We start from the raw sequence: 19,842 nt of genomic DNA, 5'->3' as shown, positions 1-19,842 counted from the left end.
ACCTCAAAAGCCAAGGGAAGGTACCAAGATGCACATCTCTCTGACCAAACCGACTCCCTAAGACCTCTCTAAACTAGCTCTCAAACAAATTTGCAAACTGCCTGATATCCACAAAGTAAATGGCCTCAACCATTGTCTACTCCTGTATGGTATCATAGACAGCCTCCCTTGTCCAGAAGGAGTTACCAAGTAAAACCTCTACTCTAAATCTGATCATGGGCGCTCTCTCTGGGCTGAGGAGAATGGAAAGTGTTCCTGATAACTTCAAAAAAAGCATGTCAACACATAGTGGCCCACTCCTCAAAGAAACATATGGAGATCTCCATGGACCAACCATAAAGACTAGCTGGAAAGATCTCAGAAAGCGAGACATCTACTGGAGATGCGAAACCTACTGGAGATGCGAAACCTGCTGAATAATCAAGCCCTCTGTAAACTACGAAGACCACTCTCCTGCTCGCCCTGAACAGTGTCTATTGTGAGAGGCACTTGCAACTGAATCTCTAAGAGATCCAAAGTTCGTTGGACTGGTCTATCCTAGGGCAACTCAGGATGCTTTGTTGATCCTCCTCTATCCCTCTGTCCAACCGCCTAGGAACCTCCTCTCAATCCTAGACAGCTAACCTCTCCTCCAGAGGTCTGTCTGTAGGTTGCTCTACCTCTACCCTTCTGTAAACAAGGATGGGTTGTGCTTGTACCTGTCTACCTGCCTAACTCTGTCCTGTCTCTGTGTCTGCTCTACACTGTGCTTGCTGAGCACTCTCCTACTACTTACTCTACGCAGGGTCCTACTGCTGTACAGAACTCTATTGTGGCTGTGAGGGTCGTCTCCTCCTCCGACCAATCTGTCTCAATTGCTGCCCTCTAGGGCAATCACTCACCGAGTGTCCCATCTCATGACATCTAAGGCACTGGTTCGGTATGTTCATAACCACAATCCTATGCAAGCAGAACACCCCTTTCCACTCAAAAGAAATTGTATCTAGAAGGACTATGGAAGGGATAGTAGCTACCTTAATAGATGGCACAAATGTCTAGATCTGCACTAAGCGCATGAATGGTATGCCAAAGATAGAATCCATCTGCCTCAACATGTCTGGCAACCCAAATTGTGTTGGTAGCTCTGGAAAAGCTATTTTTACGGGAAACTTTGGAACCTAACATCTGTCTTCAAATGCAGCCAATGAGAAATTCTCGTACCAGGGATGAAAAAAAACCAATCTATCCCCGAAGCCAAGAGGAGTGCGGCTCATGACCCTAGAGGCAAGTTTCTTTGACGAAAAATAGCATAGAAGTACCTCTACCGAGCAAGATGATTTTCTCTACTTTGCCTTTATCCGAACCAGAAAGAGTGCACGAGAGCCACTCCCAGATGTTGACACGAGCGTAGGAACACCCCACCAAGCCACCAACAACCCCGCTTTGAGAAAGAACCTCAATACGATCACCAATCTTGCTCTGAAGATCTTCTGAAATAGCCATAAAAGGTTCCATAATACTTGAGAGAGAGCCAATGAAGAAAATTCCCAGGCCGAAACCTTGACCTTTCCTTTCCTCAGGCCCCAAACCTCAAAGCACAAGAAGAAAAGCGGGAAAGAGTTAGGCAGTGTGTGCGAGGTGCTTGTGTGTGAGACTTGGCTGGACAAGTGAGCGGGAAAGAGTGAGTTATGCAATGCAAGTGTAAGAGGGTAAAGCCTGAAGCAGTAAATGAGGGAATGCGGGAGAGGGTTTGCAGCTCCAAATAGCAATTGCTGTCAAAACGAGGGGGTTGATGGCCTCCACAATTTCAAGAAAGCAGAAGGTTACAAGATGCAGGCGACTGCGAGGAGTAAACAACACGGGCGGCTGACTCGCGGGGTAAGCAGAGGTGTGAAAGGGTTTATGCACGCGTGGGCAAGGACGAGGAGCAGCGACAAGCTTAGCAAGGGTGAGGGAGGGCAACGACGAGGGTGAAAGAGCAGCAGCTGGCAAAAGGTGCGAACTCATGCACGGGTGACGCAAAGGGGTGTTGAGCAAGACGCAAGCAGAGAAATGAAATAGGTGCGTTAGGGTTTTAGGTATTAGTATTCGCATCAGAGTTAGGGTTTCAGGGCTCTCTCTCTCTCTCTCTCTCTCTCTCTCTCTCTCTCTCTCTCTCTCTCTCTCTCTCTCTCTCTCTCTCTCTCTCTCTCTCTCTCTCTCTCTCTCTCTCTCTCTCTCTGTTTCCCTTCGTTGGAAGTAAGAGAAGAGACCAACACTCAAGCAAACTGGGATATTTTTGGGTGATAACCTCGCTCTAACACAAGTAGCACGCATGCAAGAGATGATGCCAGAGATCAAGGCAACAAGGGAGAAAAGGAGAATTGCTTTCTACAAAGGAGCCAGAGCAGTGGCTTTGGAAAGACGCGTTGCATGATGGTGCAAGACCTATGGGACTAACCTTAAAATGGCAGCATGGAATTGTGATGGATCAATGAAGCTAGATGTAGGCGCATTTGAGGATAGCTTCAAGGGAAGAGACATTATTTTTTACTCGGAGAAGCATCAGACTCCTGGTGGCACATCACCTAGAGTGACGAGATACCATTGGGAGACTACTTGTAGACACGAGGTGAGATCAATGCATAAAGGACGTGGGTCAGGAGGTGTTGCAATCTTATTCAGGGAGGAGCTTCAGCCCCTCATTCGTATTGTTCGAAGAGATGAGCATGCCACATATATGTGGGTCAGAGTGACAGCGGAGATAGGGAGGCCACTCTATTGCAATATGCTATTTTCCCCCCAACACATCTCATTATCCATGGCCCAAGGGGCAGTCACCCTGCATGATACTTAGGGATGGAGACGTCATTTTTCTGGGAGACTTTAATGCCAAGACGAGCCACTCTTAGACAGCTTTCTACAATACCTCTAAGGAAATGTTGAGAGAGTTGGATATCAGTGATATGGGATTGGCCAGGTGTTTGCAAGATGATGAGCACACTAGGGGTGGAGGATATCTGACACACATGGGGACTGCACATTGACTAGCCATCTTGAATGGCCTCCACAAATTTCCAACATCGAGTGGGTTTATTTGTTTTCCTCATAGACATGGGGCTAGCACAGTGGATTACGCTCAGCCCAATTTTATACTCTCTATTCAGGACTTTACAATCTGTCCCAGGCCTATCGGGGTAGCAGTAGATCATGCCCTCCTCATGTTTACCATCTCATTCCAATTCAGCACAGCTCCATTGGCATAGACATCTACGCATACCCGATACACTTTTACTTCGAAGACTGATTCTCATCGATGGTATATACAAACACTTATGAACACAGAATCCGGGGAGACCTCTAGAGGAGCTCACTGATATATTGACAGACACTGCAGGATGCAATAACAGAGGCATACCTACACACTGAAACTGGGCAGAGATGACGTTCTGTAAGCATACCCCAAAATAGCTGGTATGATGAGGAGTGCAGAGAGAGGAGAACCCGACTTCACAGAGAGGTACTTCTAGGAGACATCACTCATAGGAAGTCACGGATTGCTTCTCGACGCTTGATGCGACGGAAGAAGAGGGCCTTTCTAGCTCGATTAGAGTAGGATTTATACCAGCTCTTTTTGAGCCAGGACTCAAGCGAGGCATGGAAACTCTTCTAAGGGCATCCTCCCCCACTAGTCATCACTTCTACGGAGGTATGGGGTCAGTATGCATGATCTCTCTACACAGTTACGGACAGCCACCTCTTCTTGATCCGCCACAGCCATGCCCACACACATGTGCTTTCTTCATTGTCGAGATGGTAAAGAAGGCCATTGACAGGATGAGGATTGGAGAGCATATGATCATGATGGCCAAGTAGCATAGCATTTCATACATGCCAAAGATCTACTGGCAAAGCTTCTAGCAATGATGTTCAATCGTGCCATGTGTGAGGACCTACCTGATACTTGGAGTTTGTCTACCATTGTACCTATCTTCAAGTCGTGGGACCCTATGGAGCCTGGGAACTACTCCACTATCATGATTGGACACACATTGGCACGATTGTACGCATCCATCCTTGAGCAACAGTTGAGTAGATGGGTAGAGAGAAAGGGTGTACGGGCAGCAGGACATGCAGGTTTCAAGAGAGGTTTCTCTACTCTTGATCATATTCTGACACTCAGAGCCATTTTTGAGGAGGAAAGATCACATAGGAGACGGCTCTATTGTTGCTTTGTGGATTTCCGCAAAGCCTTCGATACACTGCCCAGAGCTAGACTGACGCGTAGATTGCAAGAGATGGGGGTACCCACATAGTTGATTTGGGGGATCATGGCTCTATACACGTCAGTAGTGGGGCATGTACACACTCCAGAGGGGATTTCGCATTCAATTCACTCCATTATCGGGTGAAACAGGGTTGCCCGCTATCTCCCACACTATTTGGCATGTATGTGGATGAGGTTCCTGACTACATTAAGAGGGATGGTGATAGAGGAGCACACTTGGCACGGACATGGATTCCACTATTGTTATATATATGCTCATGATATTGTGTTGATTTCTGACTCTCCGGAGGGGATGCAACGTCACTTACATGCTTATTACACATTTGCTCATGATAGTGGATTATCTGTTAAACTTGGAAAAACCAAGGTTATGGTGTTTGACACACCACCACAATGGGTCGGGAGGTCAGCACCCACATTTACATATGGCCACGAGACGATGAAGTATACAGATGCATACACCTATCTTGGGGTAGTCTTTAGTGGACCGGTGTTTTCATTGAGGAAAGCACCAGAGATTGACGAGAGGTTATGCAGCCTTGGGAGGATTGGAGAGGATGTGTTCGCAAGTTCAGTTTCAGGAATCTCAAACAAAGCTTCGGCTTTTTGACACTCTAGTCGCTTTAGCTATGTTTTACGGAGTTCAAATTTGGGGACCCTCAGTGGACCACCATAGCATTGATGGATGGAGATGTATGGAGAGGCCTCTAGTCTCCATGCTCGCTCGGATGATTCGGGCTAAGGCCTCAGTGCCACTTGAGATTATTCGAGCCGAGATAGCTGTCTGCCCCCCCCCCGCCCCCCCCCCCCCTCGTGGTCGAGGCACTTACTAGATCAGTATCCTTCATGCATAGTTTATGGGACCTCTCAAGAGATAGATATGCTCAACCAGCCATTGACTCATCCCAACAGCTAGCGCTACAGGGGATACAACATGCTGGTATGGGCAGATGACATCATGGTTTCAGCATGGATAGACTACCCCCATTCCAGTACTCCTTGGATGTACCCTCCAAGGGGAGAGCAGTAGAGACTAGACTGACGAGAGCTTATGCAACCTTGGGAGGATTGGAGAGGATGTGTTCGTAGGTTCAGTTTCAGGAACCTCGAACAAAGCTCTGGCTTTCTGACACTCTAGTGGCTTCAACTAAGCTTACGGAGTTCAGATATGGGGACCCTCAGTGGACCACCATGGCAAATCTAATAGCACTGATGGATGGCGATGTAAGGAGAGGCCTTTAGTCTCTATGATTTCTCGGATGTTTTGGGCTAAGGCCTCAGTGCCACATGAGATTATTCAAGCGCCCCCCCCCCCCCCCCCCCCCCGCATGATCGAGGCACTTACTAGATCAATGCACAGTTTATGGCACCTCCCCAGAGACAGATATGCTCGGCTGGCCCTTGAATCATCATGAGAGCTAGCGCTGTAAGGGGATACAACATGCTGGTATGGGCAGATGGCATCATGGTTTCAGCATGGATAGACTGCCTCCATTCCAATACTCCTTGGATGCACACCCTCCCTTTCTCTCACACGGACAGAGATCACTAGACTCATACGTCAGCATCTGATTCAGCTAGATACCAGGAGCACATGGATACAGCAGACACAGGAGTTGGGCACGAAGATGGCTTTCTATAAAGAGCATCTCATGGAGGACGGCTTTGTGACTGGGCCCGGATACATGGATATACAATTATCTCATGGGATATGCTCTGCTATTGGCCAGATATGAACATCCTCGCATCAGCTTCAAATTGAGACTGGAAGATTTCGAGGAGGACCCGCAAAGGCCAGGATATGTCACTTGTGTCATATATAGCCAAAGACAGAGCTACACTAAAATGAGACACGAGGCCGCTTCCATTGTCTGTTTAGAGAGGGTTTTGGACCACTTTCTAGAGTCACTAGATACGAGGACGAGAGGTGTCTCCGATTGTTTTTACTCGAGTTGCGCAGATATAGAGAGAGCTTGTTGAGGACATCAAGGAAGAGCCAGTCTCAGAGGCAGATCACAAATTTCTTTACACCAGCCAGTGGAAAGCTAGAGGAGCAGCCGTCACAGCAGATTTCAGATCCCACCCAAACCAGAGGTACGTGGATTGATCAAGCGATTGAGCTAGGTAGATCGAGGCACCCACGACCACGGGGGCCTCACAGCATCGACGGAGGTTGCAGCAGAGGATCCGGGTCACTCTAGCTCAACATGCGAGACGCCCGGTCAGAGTACTAACCATGGAGGATATTGATAAGTTTCAACAGCGATCGATGAGGGATCTCCTCTGAGTTTGATCCACCCACCTTTGTTGATTTGTATCACTCATTGTATCAGCTCTCACTCCCCCCCCCCCCTTCCCTCCCCACTTCAGTTCTTTGTACTCTTCAGTGGCATTGACCAAGGTCGAAACCTGTGTGAAGGCAGAGCTCCGAGAACGACACCTTAAAGAAGCAAACACACTCAAGGTTCGCATTGGGGGCCTACCCCAAGCATGGGACAAGTGTGAAGACAATTTCTCTGAACGCATCAACTTCCTCAACGAAACCCTCAAGCCAATCCATGTGGACTACGACATGATCGAAAGCATCACCAACAAGCTCAACCACAAAAATACACCAAGCGGACATACCATCCTCGAGTTTGAGAACAAAGAAGGACGACTCCGGCTACTCAACCAATCGCGCCTCCTCAAAGGCACCAGCTTTTGGATTGCCGAGGAGCTCACCACGACACAACTAAAACACAAAGGTAGCGAACTCAAAAAAGTACACGCAGCAAGAGTCCAAGGGAAGTGGGCGGTATATCGCGGAGGAAAGGCTCTCATACAGGAGTTTCGGTCTCCCAAGCCTCCTATCACACCGCCGGATACCACCCCCTAGCCCCATAGTTCCCATTTACCCTACTTTATTTTGTATTGCATCCTAAGGTTGTCCCACCTATCCACTAGATCTTACCCTAGCCCTACCGACCCCTTTTTTTTGGTCACACATGCTAATGTAACAACCATTACCCTCTCCTTGATGAGAGGAGATACCCTTTGTACACATGTTTTGGTCCCATGGGTCATATTTGACCTCCGAGGACGATAATGACATCTCTCTCTCTCTCTCTCTCTCTCTCTCTCTCTCTCTCTCTCTCTCTCTCTCTCTCTCTCTCTCTCTCTCTCTCTAACTTGGCTCTTCATAACTTGGTAACTTTGTAATTTCCGTACTCAGACATGGTATCAGATTCACCAATTGTAACTTTTTGGTCTCATAGGTCATTTTGGCCGTTTGAAGACGTTAACGTAACATTTATAACATCTCTCTCTCTCTCTCTCTCTCTCTCTCTCTCTCTCTGGGCCGAGGTTTTCTTTGGGGAGAGCAGCAGAGACTAGACTGACCAGAGCTTATGCGGCCTTGGGAGGCTTGGAGAGGATGTGTTCGCAGGTTCAGTTCCAGGAAACTCGGACAAAGTTATGGCTCTTTGATACTTTAGTAGCCTCAGCTATGATGTATGGGGTACAGGTATGGGGACCTTCTGTAGGCCAGGATGGTTGGAGACGTATGGAGAGGCCCTTGGTATCTATGATCTCCCGATTGATTAGAGCCAAGGCCTCCGTACCTCACGCGATCATTCGAGCAGAGCTAGCTGCCCCCCCCATGGAGATTGAGGCGCTTACCAGATCAGTGTCCTTTGTGCACAGCCTATGGGATACTACTAGAGACAGATATGCTAGACTGGCCCTTGAGTCTTCCAGACAGTTAGCTCTACAGGGGGACACTTCATGCTGGTATGCACAGATGACTTCATGGTTTCAGACGCATGGCTTCACCATGGACAGGTTGCCCCCTTTCCAGTATTCTCTTCAGGCACCCTCGCTGTCTCTTACACGGGTGGAGATCACTAGACTCATTCGTCAGGACCTGATCCAGCTCGACACCAGGAGGACATGGATAGAGCCGCCTCAGGAGTTGAGCACGAAGATGGCTTTCTATAGAGAGCATCTTCTCCACCTCACAGGAGATGGGTTTGTGATTCGACCCAGCTACATGGACACACATATGTCTCATGGTTTGCGTTGTGCCATTGGTCAGATACGCACATCCTCACATCAGCTCGAGATTGAGACTGGTAGATTCAGAGGGATACCAGCAGACAGCAGGATATGCCGATTATGCCAGAGAGAGCCAAAGACAGAGTTGCACTACATATGTCATTGCACAGTGTTCTATGAGATACGGGGGCGTTTCCACTGCTTATTCAGAGAGGGTTTTGGTCCTCTATCTAGGGTCATGAGTTATGAGGATCAGAGATGTCTTGGACTATATCTACTTGAGTTACACAGGTATAGAGACACTTTACTGGGGAGAGCTAGAGAGAGGCAGTCCCAGAGACACATTACAGATTTCTTTTCACTAGATATGGGACAGCCAGAGGAGCAGCCACCACTGCAGAGCTCGTCCCACACTCATTCGACCACTACTGGCACTCTCATCGACCGAGCATTGGAGCTACAGAGATACAGACGACCGCGACTGAGGAGAGGAGCTACACAGCATCGACGGAGACTACAACAGAAGATTCGAGCCATACTCTCTCGACATCCATAGTGCAGATGAGGATGGATCCTCACCATTTCTTCCATCTTTGTTTCACACACTGTTACATCCAGTTTACCGGGTACCTATTGTGTCAGCTGCTACACCCACGTAGTTTTAGATTGTAGTAGTAGTAGTAGTATTTTGTTCCACTTCTAGTTCTTTTCTAGTTCTTTTGTACCCAGACATGGTATTAGATTCACTATTTTGTAACTGATTGGTCTCATAGGTCATTTTGGCCTTTTGAAGACGTTAATATAACATTTCATTTCATTTCATTTCTCTCTCTCTCTCTCATTGTACTACACATTGTACTGGGCACCTTTTGTATTCGCTGGCACATTCATACAGTCCCAATTTGTAGTAGTTGTATTTTTTGTTTCGGTTCTTTTTGATTCCCGACATGGATCAAGAGATCAGCATCGACTTTCACATATGGTCAGGAGATTGTAGAGTATACAAATGCATACACTTACCTTGGGGTTGTCTTCATTGGGCCGAGGTTTTCTTTGGGGAGAGCAGCAGAGACTAGACTGACTAGAGCTTATAGGGCCTCGGGAGGCTTGGAGAGGATGTGTTCGCAGGTTCAGTTCCAGGAACCTCGGACAAAGTTATGGCTCTTTGAAACTTTAGTAGCCTCAGCTATGTTGTATGCGGTGCAGATATGGGGACCTTCTGTAGGCCAGGATGGTTGGAGACGTATGGAGAGGACCTTGGTATCTATGATCTCTCGACTGATCAAAGCCAAGGCCTCCGTACCCCACACTCATTCGACCACTACCGGCACTCTCATCGACCGAGCACTGGAGCTACGGAGATCCAGACAGCCACGATTGAGGAGAGGGGCTACACAACATCGACGGAGACTACTGCAGAGGACATCCAGAGTGCAGATGACGATGGATTATAGTAGTAGTAGTACTTTTGTTCTAGTCTTTTTGTACCCAGACATGGTATCAGATTCACAATTTTGTAACAGTTTGGTCTCATAGGTCATTTTGGCCTTTTAAAGACGTTAATATAGCATTTCATTTCATCATCTCTCTCTCTCTCTCTCTCTCTCTCTCTCTCTCTCTCTCTCTCTCTCTCTCTCTCTCTCTCTCTCTCTCTCTCTCTCTCTCTCTCTCTCTCTCTCTCTCTCTCATATTGTTGGGCGCTCCTCTTTGCGACAAGGGCCAAGTGGATACTTGGACATATAAAACGTTACACCCATCTAATGGTAATCATTAGCTAAACAACTCGGACAAGACACACAACAAGTGCAAAAGTGGCCAAAAGATAGTTTCAAGCTGAAATTCTAAACTTCAAATATATTGTTGGCCTCCAAAGAGAGGGCAAAGCAAGTTTCAAGCTGAAATTTTAAAACTTCAAATGTATTGTTGGCCTCCAGAGACGTCATAGTGCAGGCCAAAGCATATGGCAGAGGAGACACCACTGGCTGGCTGATTTCTACAAGAAGAGATGAATAAGTGAGGACCTCAAATGGAGCATCAGGCTCATTTACCGCATAAATGTAGTACAATAGGAACACCCCCTGTTGCCAACTTGGAAAAAGACAAACTTCATCAGCTTATGTATTCAAAGTGTTGATACTGTATCCTGAAGATCTTATTGCAGACTCACAAGAGTAGACACAAAGATACTTGGCGGAATTTACCTGCTGTCAAGAAGAGCTATAAATTTAGGAGCACCAAAATCATGACCTACAGTTTTCCAGCCTCCAGGTAAGCACCATCCTTCACTTTTTGAGGGTGCATAGAATGGGTTACGTTACATGTTTTCACCTTTGCAGCCAAACATTCCCTACGCAAAGGGCTGTTCAGGAACGAATTACGCAGGATTTTGAAGCTCTAGGTACGCTGAGGAAATTATGCTTACATGTGCAAAATCTCAAGAGCCTGCAGACCAAGCTCTGGTTAATATTTACTCACACTACATCAAGTTAACATGGTCTATAAAGTAGTTGGTAGCAAAAAGGCACACAAATACTAAGGCTGGGAGCACATAAAGAGAGCCTCGATTAGTATGGTTGACAGAATAGAAAGTCTTAAATGATCTCTAGCTCAGGATTGTCAAAACACGATTTGCTGATTATTACTTTTCTTTTGAACTATTCCTTCTTTTATAAAGCTAAGATTGTTTTGTTATTCGTCTTTCTACATCCCTCTTCAAAAAGTCTTGGTTTTGGAAATTTCTGGTTGTATGTAATGATGCACATAATTAAATCACCCATGATTGCACCTTTTGTGCCCTTTTGTCCTATACCAATGAATACAGCAACTAGAGTTCTGGAATACCCTCACTTCCACATCTACTACTCCCGCAGAAACAAGCCACACGCTTCAGCTCAAAATCTTAATCAGTTCAACATTGTTTGAGCTGCACATAAACCTGAAATTTATGCATTGACGATTCCGCTTTGGCCTTTGAACCTAGGAAAAAAAAGTTACTCTGCAAAAAGAAATGATACAACTTTTTGGAAGTACTTACCATTTCCACATATGTGTTTGTTTCATGACTTTCCAAAACTTCAATATCATAGTCATCACGGCCTTTTTCCTGAATACATGTTTTCAGACTCTTGATTAGAAGCTCTCAACGACTACTAGTGCTTTAAATTTCAATTTACATCATGAAACGTTACAGTGAGCACCTTAATAGCTTCCGCTAGCTTGCGATTGGCTTCATCCAGCACCGGAAGAAATGCTTGCACCCTGTGTAGCACTACAATAGAGCCTGATCAGGACTCGAGTGACTCCTCCGATTGCCAAAAGTCAAATCACTTCCTCACAATGTTCCTTTGTCACAAGCATTCCTATATTAGTGAGTCAAGCAAAAATCTGGACATAGGAAAAGATGACCTTGCACATAGTTTTTTGATGCTACAGCAGCTAATATAATAAGTCAAAATGATGGAGTCAAGAGAGAAAACACACTACAGCATCAAGGACTAAGGAAAGCAGTCTATTTGTTTTTTATTGGCACTCTTAAGCGAGCCTTTGTGTGGCTTGCAACAGACCCACTTGGGAGGTTTCAACCTACATTATCACAAAATTGCTACACTACTATACAGGGTGCCTATTGGAGAGGAGCTTGAGGTGCAAAGCATTTGAGGATTACTTCAGAGGGAGGGACATCATTATCTATTTAACCTCCTGAGGGTGACTAGATAAAGATGGGAGAGCCCGTGCACACACTTGGCTCGTAATGAGCACAGGTTCCGCTATTCTGCACTCGTCCATCCTTTCAACTTTCCTCCCGACCTGAGAGGAGAAGCAATGGCCTCAGGACATCTCGAATAAATCTCATCAATCGGGTAATTCTTCAAGTGTTTCGGAAGTCTCGGGTCAACCTACAGTTGACGTTTGTACTCCGGTCTGGCAATATTTTCCACCCAGAATCTGTCCAAATCTTCATTTTTTTCTTTTGTTCCTGCGCCGGATTTCAACTTTTCTTTTGCCTGCCCACCTAAAGGTGTTATTTCTATCAGATTCTCTGAGAGAACCCATGAGTAATCTAGAATTCTTTATGGCTTATGCCCTGTAAGACGGAGCGATGAAGACGGGAGCACACCCGATGCGCGATGTACGAAGGGTGGGAGTGGCTAATAAGTCCGGGGTCGGGGTACGAAGATTTTTTCAAAAAACTGCGTGTGCTGCAAAAAAAAGGATCGGATCCTCCGTAGAAGAAGAATCTTTATGTGCTCTGATACCACTGTAACACACTTGGACACTCCAAGCGAGAAATTAATAGCAACACACAATCACAAACTTCATAATCATTGAACTTTAATAGAGAGAGAGTTGACACGGCCCAGCGTAGTTCCGTATCCAAAGAGATTGGCCCCAAAGACTTGCGTCCCTTTTGGTATTTCTTTTTCATTAATAATTGCAAAGTACAACTCCTGCGGGTCCTCGGCTCTCAAGCTCTGCGTCCAGATGCCCTGAGAAGTGAGGCCCTTAGGGCTCTTTTATTCTTACAAGGGATGCCAAAAGCAGAGCCCCAAAAGGAGTAAACTTAAAAGTAGGGGGTTCCAAAAGCAATTAACTCTCAAATCTGCCAACAAAAACAGCCAGCGTAAAAAGCGAAAATCAGTACACCAGGCCACGTCATCCAATCAGCCCAAAAAGCAAAAATCCTACATTGTGTAACGTCAGCCAGTCAGCGTGATTTTTGGGAATCTGTATAGCGTGCCAAGTCAGCCTGTCCATACCGCGTGCCACGTCAGCAGCCGTATTGTCCGCCTGTCAAGACTGTCCGCAGGTGGTCAAGACACGTCATCAATTCGTGACAATCACAACACAGGATGTAGCATGTTTGTTCATTAAGCGCTCGTATCTCCTTTGTGGTTTGTCAAAGTCGATAGTATCAGATAGGTATGTCAAGTTTACGTGGCATTTTTTACAAGCACTCTTTAAAAATTTTGGCACTAAGTTGAATTTTTCATCTGCAATTCATCTACAGTCCCATAATCAAACTAAGATTTACAATCAGTTAGGCCTGCGATATCCTAAAGCCATATGTACATGATCAACAATCTCACAGGGAGTAATATCTCAGTACAAGCGAGTTGAAATGACTCCTAATCCTGTGCTCCTAATCCTGTGCCATTGGTAGAACTTCGTATGAGGCAACATTTGGCCATCTATCTCGGACTTTGTTGACCACATCCGTGAGTCATATGTCTGTTTCCAATGCTGAGAGCCAGGCCTTGGACGAGATGTCACAAATTGATGACGTGGCGATACAACCAGGACACACACACAACATGATGACGTGGCAAAACTGTACGACACCCAGATTTCGCTCTGACATGATGACGTGGCAGACTATACTGATTTTCGCGTTTTGCGCTGACTGTCGACGTGACAGTTGTACGGATTTTTGTAAATCACATTGGTGCTTTTTTATGGCAGTTTTTGACCAGTTGCTTTTGAAACAGTTTGTTTTTTACCAGTTGCTTTTAGAACAGTTTGTTTTTGGGTTTAACTGCTTTTGGGGCTCTGCTTTTGGGCATCCCTTGTAAGAATAAAAGAGCCCTAAGAGCCTCGCTTCTCAGAGCATCTGGACGTAGAGTCTAAGAGCTGAGGACCTTCGGGAGTTGTACTTTGCTCAAAGATTAATATAAAACAAATACCGAAAGGGGCGCCAGTCTTTGGGGCCAATCTCTCTCGGCGCAGAACTACGTCGGGCCGTGTCGACCAAATTGAACTGTGATTTTAAAGTTGTGAAGTATTTTAAGTGATTCTCTCGTGTCGTGACAGATTCTAGACTTGGGGTGCCCAAGTTTGTTACAGTGGTATCAGAGCATCAGGCGTGTGCTTTTCTCAAAGCATACCGGTCCTATCAAAGAACAGACAGGGCACTTGGGCACTTTGGAAATTTCTATTATCCTCTCCCACCCTTCATACATTACGCATCGGGCGCGCTCCCGTCTTCATTGCTCTGTCTTACAGGGCATGAAGCCATTAAGAATACTAGATTACACATGGGTTCTTGTGGAGAATCTGACAAAAATAACACCTCCCAGTTGAAATCAGACGTGGGAACTGAAGAAAAGAATGAAGATTTGGGCAAAAAACAATTTGGTGGAGAAGTTTGCCAGAAGATTACCCGATTGATGAGATTCACTCGAGAGAATCCCGCCTCAGGTTGGGGTGGAAAACTGAAAGACAAACGAGTGCAGAAAAGCAGAAGCTTTACTCGCAGGAAGAGCTGGGACAGAACTATTGACCAAAAGATGAACCCGATACTGGAAAGGACACTGAAAGAGATACTGACAATCTGGTTGTTTGTGACAGATAACCAAAAATAGGAGCAAGGAACTCACTTCTGTATGGATTGGGAAGCATGGAGCTGGACAACCACTCTTTTGCAACGAGGTGAGCCATCTCCTTGCCTGTTTTGTAGGTGAAATCAAGGATGAGATGGTGAGATCGAGAGCAACGACAGCTTAGGAATGAATCGGATATCCTTACGATTCGAGATAAGAATGATAAATTTAAATGAATGAATGATGACCCATGTTGAATGATTCTAGTGCATCAAGATTCCCATATGAATGAGATGATTGGATACTGTGGTGAGCGCATCAAGAGTTCCTACAGGATGAGATGGCTACACAGGGATCTAGGAGCATCAAGACTTCTGGACGGATGAGATGACAGGATGACTAAAGCATTGTGTTCAGTATGAACTAAGTGTGTGAATGAAGAACTTTGAAATAGGAATTTCCGAAGATGATTCTGATTTATGTATGAGATTAATGTTGTCTGGAGAAACTTGCTAGTTGTGTGCACATAACATGTGAAATCAATGATTATGAATGCAATGGGGAGCGAGAGCAATGACCGCTCCAAAATGAACCTGACAACGATAAGTATCATGAATTTTGTGTGAAACTAATGGAAGAACCTGCTATTTGTGAACAGATAACAAGATTGAGACTGAGACGATGATGATTTTGGAGCAGTGACAGCTCTCAAATTAACTTGATAATTGGATCACAAATGATTCAATCGAATGAATTATTAAACCACTCTGCTTGATATGAACTTAGTGATGGATTGGGATCCCCCGAAACGATTCTCGCACACGTTAGTGCTTGAGGCGACAAATACTCGCACACGAGAGTGCTTAAGGCAAATGACTACTTGCACAGGACAGTGCTTGAGTCGAAAATCTCTATAGACATGATCACAATATGGGATTAGTTAACCTGACATCAGTGAGGTCCTGAATGGATCTAGATGTGGTTACTAAATACGTTGCTAGCAGTCATGGTCTGAGATTTGGAATGATTTTTTTTTCTGTGATTTGTCATGTGATGTCTTGTGATGTCCTGTGATGTGAATGTCGATTTGTACAAGTGCTAGATGTGTCCTGTCTAGTGCGTCAGTACTAACAATCAGTGTCTACTAAGACAATTTATGGCCTCTGTCTGTTTTGCAGGCGTAATCGAGGGCGATTACAATTCTTTCAAGAGGGGGGTATGCCACAAATTGATGACGTGGCAAAGCAACCCGGACACACACACGGCATGATGATGTGGCAGAACTTACAGACACCCGGATTTCATGCCGACATGATGACGTGGCAGACTGTACGGATTTCAACGTTTTGCGCCAATTGCTGACGTGGTAGTTGTATAAATTTCCATAAATCACGTTGGTGCTTTTTTATAGCAGTTTTTGACAAGTTGCTTTTGGTATAGTTTGTTTTTGAGTTTAACTGCTTTTGGGGCTCCGCTTTTGGGCATCCCTTGTAAGAATAAAAGAGCCCTAAGAGCCTCACTTCTCAGAGCATCTGGACGTAGAGTCTGAGAGCTGGGGACCCTTCGGGAGTTGAACTATGCTCAAAGATTAATATAAAAGAAATACCGAAAGGGGCGCCAATCTTTGGGGCCAATCTCTCTAGGCACGAAACTACTTCGGGCCGTGTCGACCAAATTGAACTGTGATTTTAAGTTCTGAAGTATTTTAAATGATTCTCTCTTGTGTCGTGACAAATTCTAGACTTGGGGTGCCCAAGTTTATTACACGAGATTACTGAGATATGAAGGTTCGTCGAAGCAAGGCTCAGGAATTTTATTCACAGTAGGCTAGCAAGCATCGTCAGGATGTTACTGTCAAGGAAGGGGATTGGGTGTATCTTAGAATCATGAAACGTCTTCTTAAGCAAGTAGGAAAGAGGTGTCCAAAGTTCTCTTTTAGGATGCATTGTCCATTTCCAATCATTAAAAGATAAATGATGTGTCTATGAAATTGAGGTTGCCTAACTCATAGTCAATGCAAAACGTTTTCCATGTTTCTTGGTTGAAGTTGTTTCAGGGAGATCTTCCAAGGGAGATTTCTAAAGAGGACAAACGTGAGATCAAAGACAGTGAAGTCATGGAGCCGGAGCATATTTTTCTACATCGTTTTCGTCCAGGGTCATAGAAACAAGCATGCCAATACTTTTTGAAGTTCAAGGATCGTGGAACCTATGAGGCAGTGTGGGTTGACGAAGATTTCTTTACGGATTACCCTGAGTTTTTTGCGGACTACAAGGCAGCCATGCAGCTCGGTACCAGTACCTCACCTTAAAAATGGGGGGATGTCACATGCACATCTAACCCTAAGTGCATGTGCACCAGTTGTAACCTCTATCTCTAGGGTTTAGGACAGCCTAAGAATTGTTCGGCGAGCACCCTTGTGAGCTTGTACGAAGGACATGCATGTCCAGGCACTTGAGTGTAGTTGTGTACCCTTTGATTGCACATAAGCATAGCCAGTGTCTGCTAAGTGCAGAAGGCATTGAGGAGTGTTTCCTTGCAGTTGCATTAGTACCAAGCCTAGCAAATCAAATGCATATAAACCACTTGTTATAGAGAGTTGATAACTTATTATAAGTGACATTTTAGCCTTTTTATCGCAAGTTGTGGGACCTCACTGAAGACCACTCACGAGCCGAGGGGTCATCGCTTCAGAATCCAGATATCCAATACTTGCAAAATCAATACCCGCAGCATCTCAGCACCTTGGCATTTTTTACAATCACTAGCGTTTCCCTCATCAAGTCAACCAGCGTTTTCAACCTACTATCGCTAGATTCCTTAGCAGCACAGCAAATACACCAGCGTTAGTCATTTTTCAGCCAAAGATCTCAGCCCATAGCATTAGCGATTCCAGATTTCAATTGGTAGCCTCCCAGATCCAATCATTCACACACGAAGATCCCATCAGCATCTCAGCATCTAGGAATATTGTATCGACATTTGTGCAATCTAAAGCAAATACCTCTATAGCGATAGATAGGGGTACCCTTGGAGGGGGGTTTGGGACCCCATATGGTGTTAGTCTCTCAGCTCTCTCTCTCTCTCTCTCTCTCTCTCTCTCTCTCTCTCTCTCTCTCTCTCTCTCTCTCTCTCTTCATTTACAAAACCTTCACTCACAGTATCATTCTCTCTTCTCTCTCAAGTCAATTGCACATCTCTCTCATGAAGTAAAAGGAACCTTCAGTACGCACTGAGTACTTATCCTGAGTTATCACCATAAATCACTTTAGTTGCACGCTACATTTTGAGGACACTGTATCCCGTGGGAGGAGGATCATGTTGCTAAATTAGCTTTATTTAGATGAAATATAATGTCAAAAATGAGATGGTTTTTCTCCCTTGAGACATGAGGAAAAATAATTCTAAAAGAATTATTGGATTTATAAGTGGGAGGTTTTTTCTCGCTTGAGATATTCGAGTACAGATATTTCTAGTGTGTCATTCAAAGTAATGACAGGAGCATTGTGAATGTGAATATTTGTAGGGCCACCAAGAACGAGTACTTTTGATGCATCACATCGGATGGGTGACATAGAGCATCGAGAAAAAGTATTCGACCATCTGGAACGCACATATCTGATCCGTCATTGGATGGGTGACAGAGCGTTGATCGGAGATTGTACCGTAAGCTCAATGAGAAAGGACTAGGTAATGGGTATTCTTGATGCGTCACAGGGTGGGTGACGGGAGCATTCGAAAGGGAATATTCCATAGTCCGAAGGCATTCCAAACTGAGTTAGAATTGTGCACAAGAAATGAGCAAGTGTCACAAATCGCTAACGTGTCAAGTGAAACCGGCCCGTAGGGCGGTAGGCGTTGGCTTTCACCCGAAAATCTTTACTTAAACACACACACAGAGCACTTTGCAAAGGAGACCTGTAACGAGAATTAACACTTCATCACACACACGGCTCGGAAGCTAGAATGCTCCGAGCAGACGCCGACAACCTGTAGGCCCCAAAATTGGCGCCCCTTTCGGTATTTCTTTATTCTTTAGGAGGGTAAATTACAAGGTAAGGTCTTGGGAATCCTTCACGTGTATCCACCTAGATACCATTTGATTTGGCCAAATTTCGGAAGCATAACAGCCCCAAAACTTGCGCGAAACCAATTCCCCTGCTGGAACTCGCTTGCACTGTCGTATACCCTCTGATTCCTGTCCAAAAACAGTCAATTCAGCACGCTGTATTTACTGGTTTTTGCCCTGTTTTCAGCCCCAAACAGTCCCCTAACTGTCCTTTGCCAGTGGGGCACGATTCCCAATGATCCTGGCGTCCGTATGGCTGAAAAACAGTCAAATTACAGCGCATACACAGCGCTGATTTTGCACCTGTACGGTGAGGTTATGACCCTCACCAGTGCCTGCTTTGGAGCAGCAGTTAGCTACCCCTGTTCCTGCTCAAGGAGGCTCTTGCCTCAGCACAAAAGCATGAACCCACACAACTGTACATCAGTCAAATGAGTAGCCCTCTTGTGGGGCATCACATAACTGCACGTAGGGGAGAAAGAGAGCAGTATGTAGCGTGCGGGGCATCACTCCCGTCACCATACTGTGCATAGAGGGCAAGGTAAGCATTCCATAGCTTCTGTACCTGTTGCAATCCGCCTGTGGCTGAAAATGGCGCCCCCTTTGATGATATGCAGCTCGTTTATGCCTCCCAGAGTGGCAGAATCGCTCACAAGCTGACACGTCGCCCAGTTTCCGAGTTTGGGCTTTCCCTGCTAAAAATATCTCAACTGGTGCGTCAGTTGACTTCGCGGCAGAGTTGTAAAGCGTTCCCCTAGTCATACCGAAGGTAATGACGCGAACACATTTCGTGGCCCAAAATAGCAGTTCCCTAAATTTTAGGAGATGCTTCCGTTGGGCTCCCACTGGTCTTCTGACCATCTATCCTCATTGGGACCGCATCCAAAAATGCAATGTGGCCCAACTGTCGGATACTTTTTGTTGGAAGTCCCACCTTGACTTTACGCCTTAATTGAGTTCACTTCCTAGTATCCACCAACTTGCTAAGTGCGACAGGGGGACCTATATGATCTTGCTCTGAGCCTAGACATCCTCTTACCATACGAATTCCAGTGCCGACCACTTCCCGTCTGCGGGTGAATCTACCGTTCACATTGGCCATACAATGTCCGACCGTTTGCTACTTCAAGAAGAGGGTCTTAAACAAATAAAATAAACCCCATTGGAAAGAAACC

The 19,842-nt window shown here is 45.6% G+C and overlaps 1 protein-coding gene across 5 annotated transcripts in view; it reads right to left on the bottom strand.

Moving 5' to 3' along the window:
* Positions 1-19,842, bottom strand: part of LOC147458464 (uncharacterized) — an 80,194-nt gene that overhangs the window by 13,167 nt on the left and 47,185 nt on the right. For 2 of the 5 annotated variants that reach the window (XM_086513085.1, XM_086513082.1), the window contains exons 4-5: positions 11,479-11,549; positions 11,316-11,384 (exon numbers count right to left, since the gene is read on the bottom strand). In XM_086513085.1, the coding sequence (XP_086369211.1) occupies positions 11,316-11,384; positions 11,479-11,549 (140 nt within the window). Of the gene's footprint in view, positions 1-9,866; positions 10,360-10,482; positions 10,629-10,703; positions 10,724-11,315; positions 11,385-11,478; positions 11,550-19,842 lie in introns of those variants that run through there. The other 3 variants (XM_086513084.1, XM_086513086.1, XM_086513083.1) reach the window with 3 other exon arrangements.

Source organism: Adiantum capillus-veneris, chromosome 5 (genome assembly GCF_014529385.1).
Source record: "Adiantum capillus-veneris isolate H3 chromosome 5, ASM1452938v2, whole genome shotgun sequence".
Lineage (NCBI taxonomy): Eukaryota > Viridiplantae > Streptophyta > Polypodiopsida > Polypodiales > Pteridaceae > Adiantum > Adiantum capillus-veneris.
Note: the sequence above shows the minus strand (reverse complement) of the source record. Positions and strands in the feature narration are given on the sequence as shown.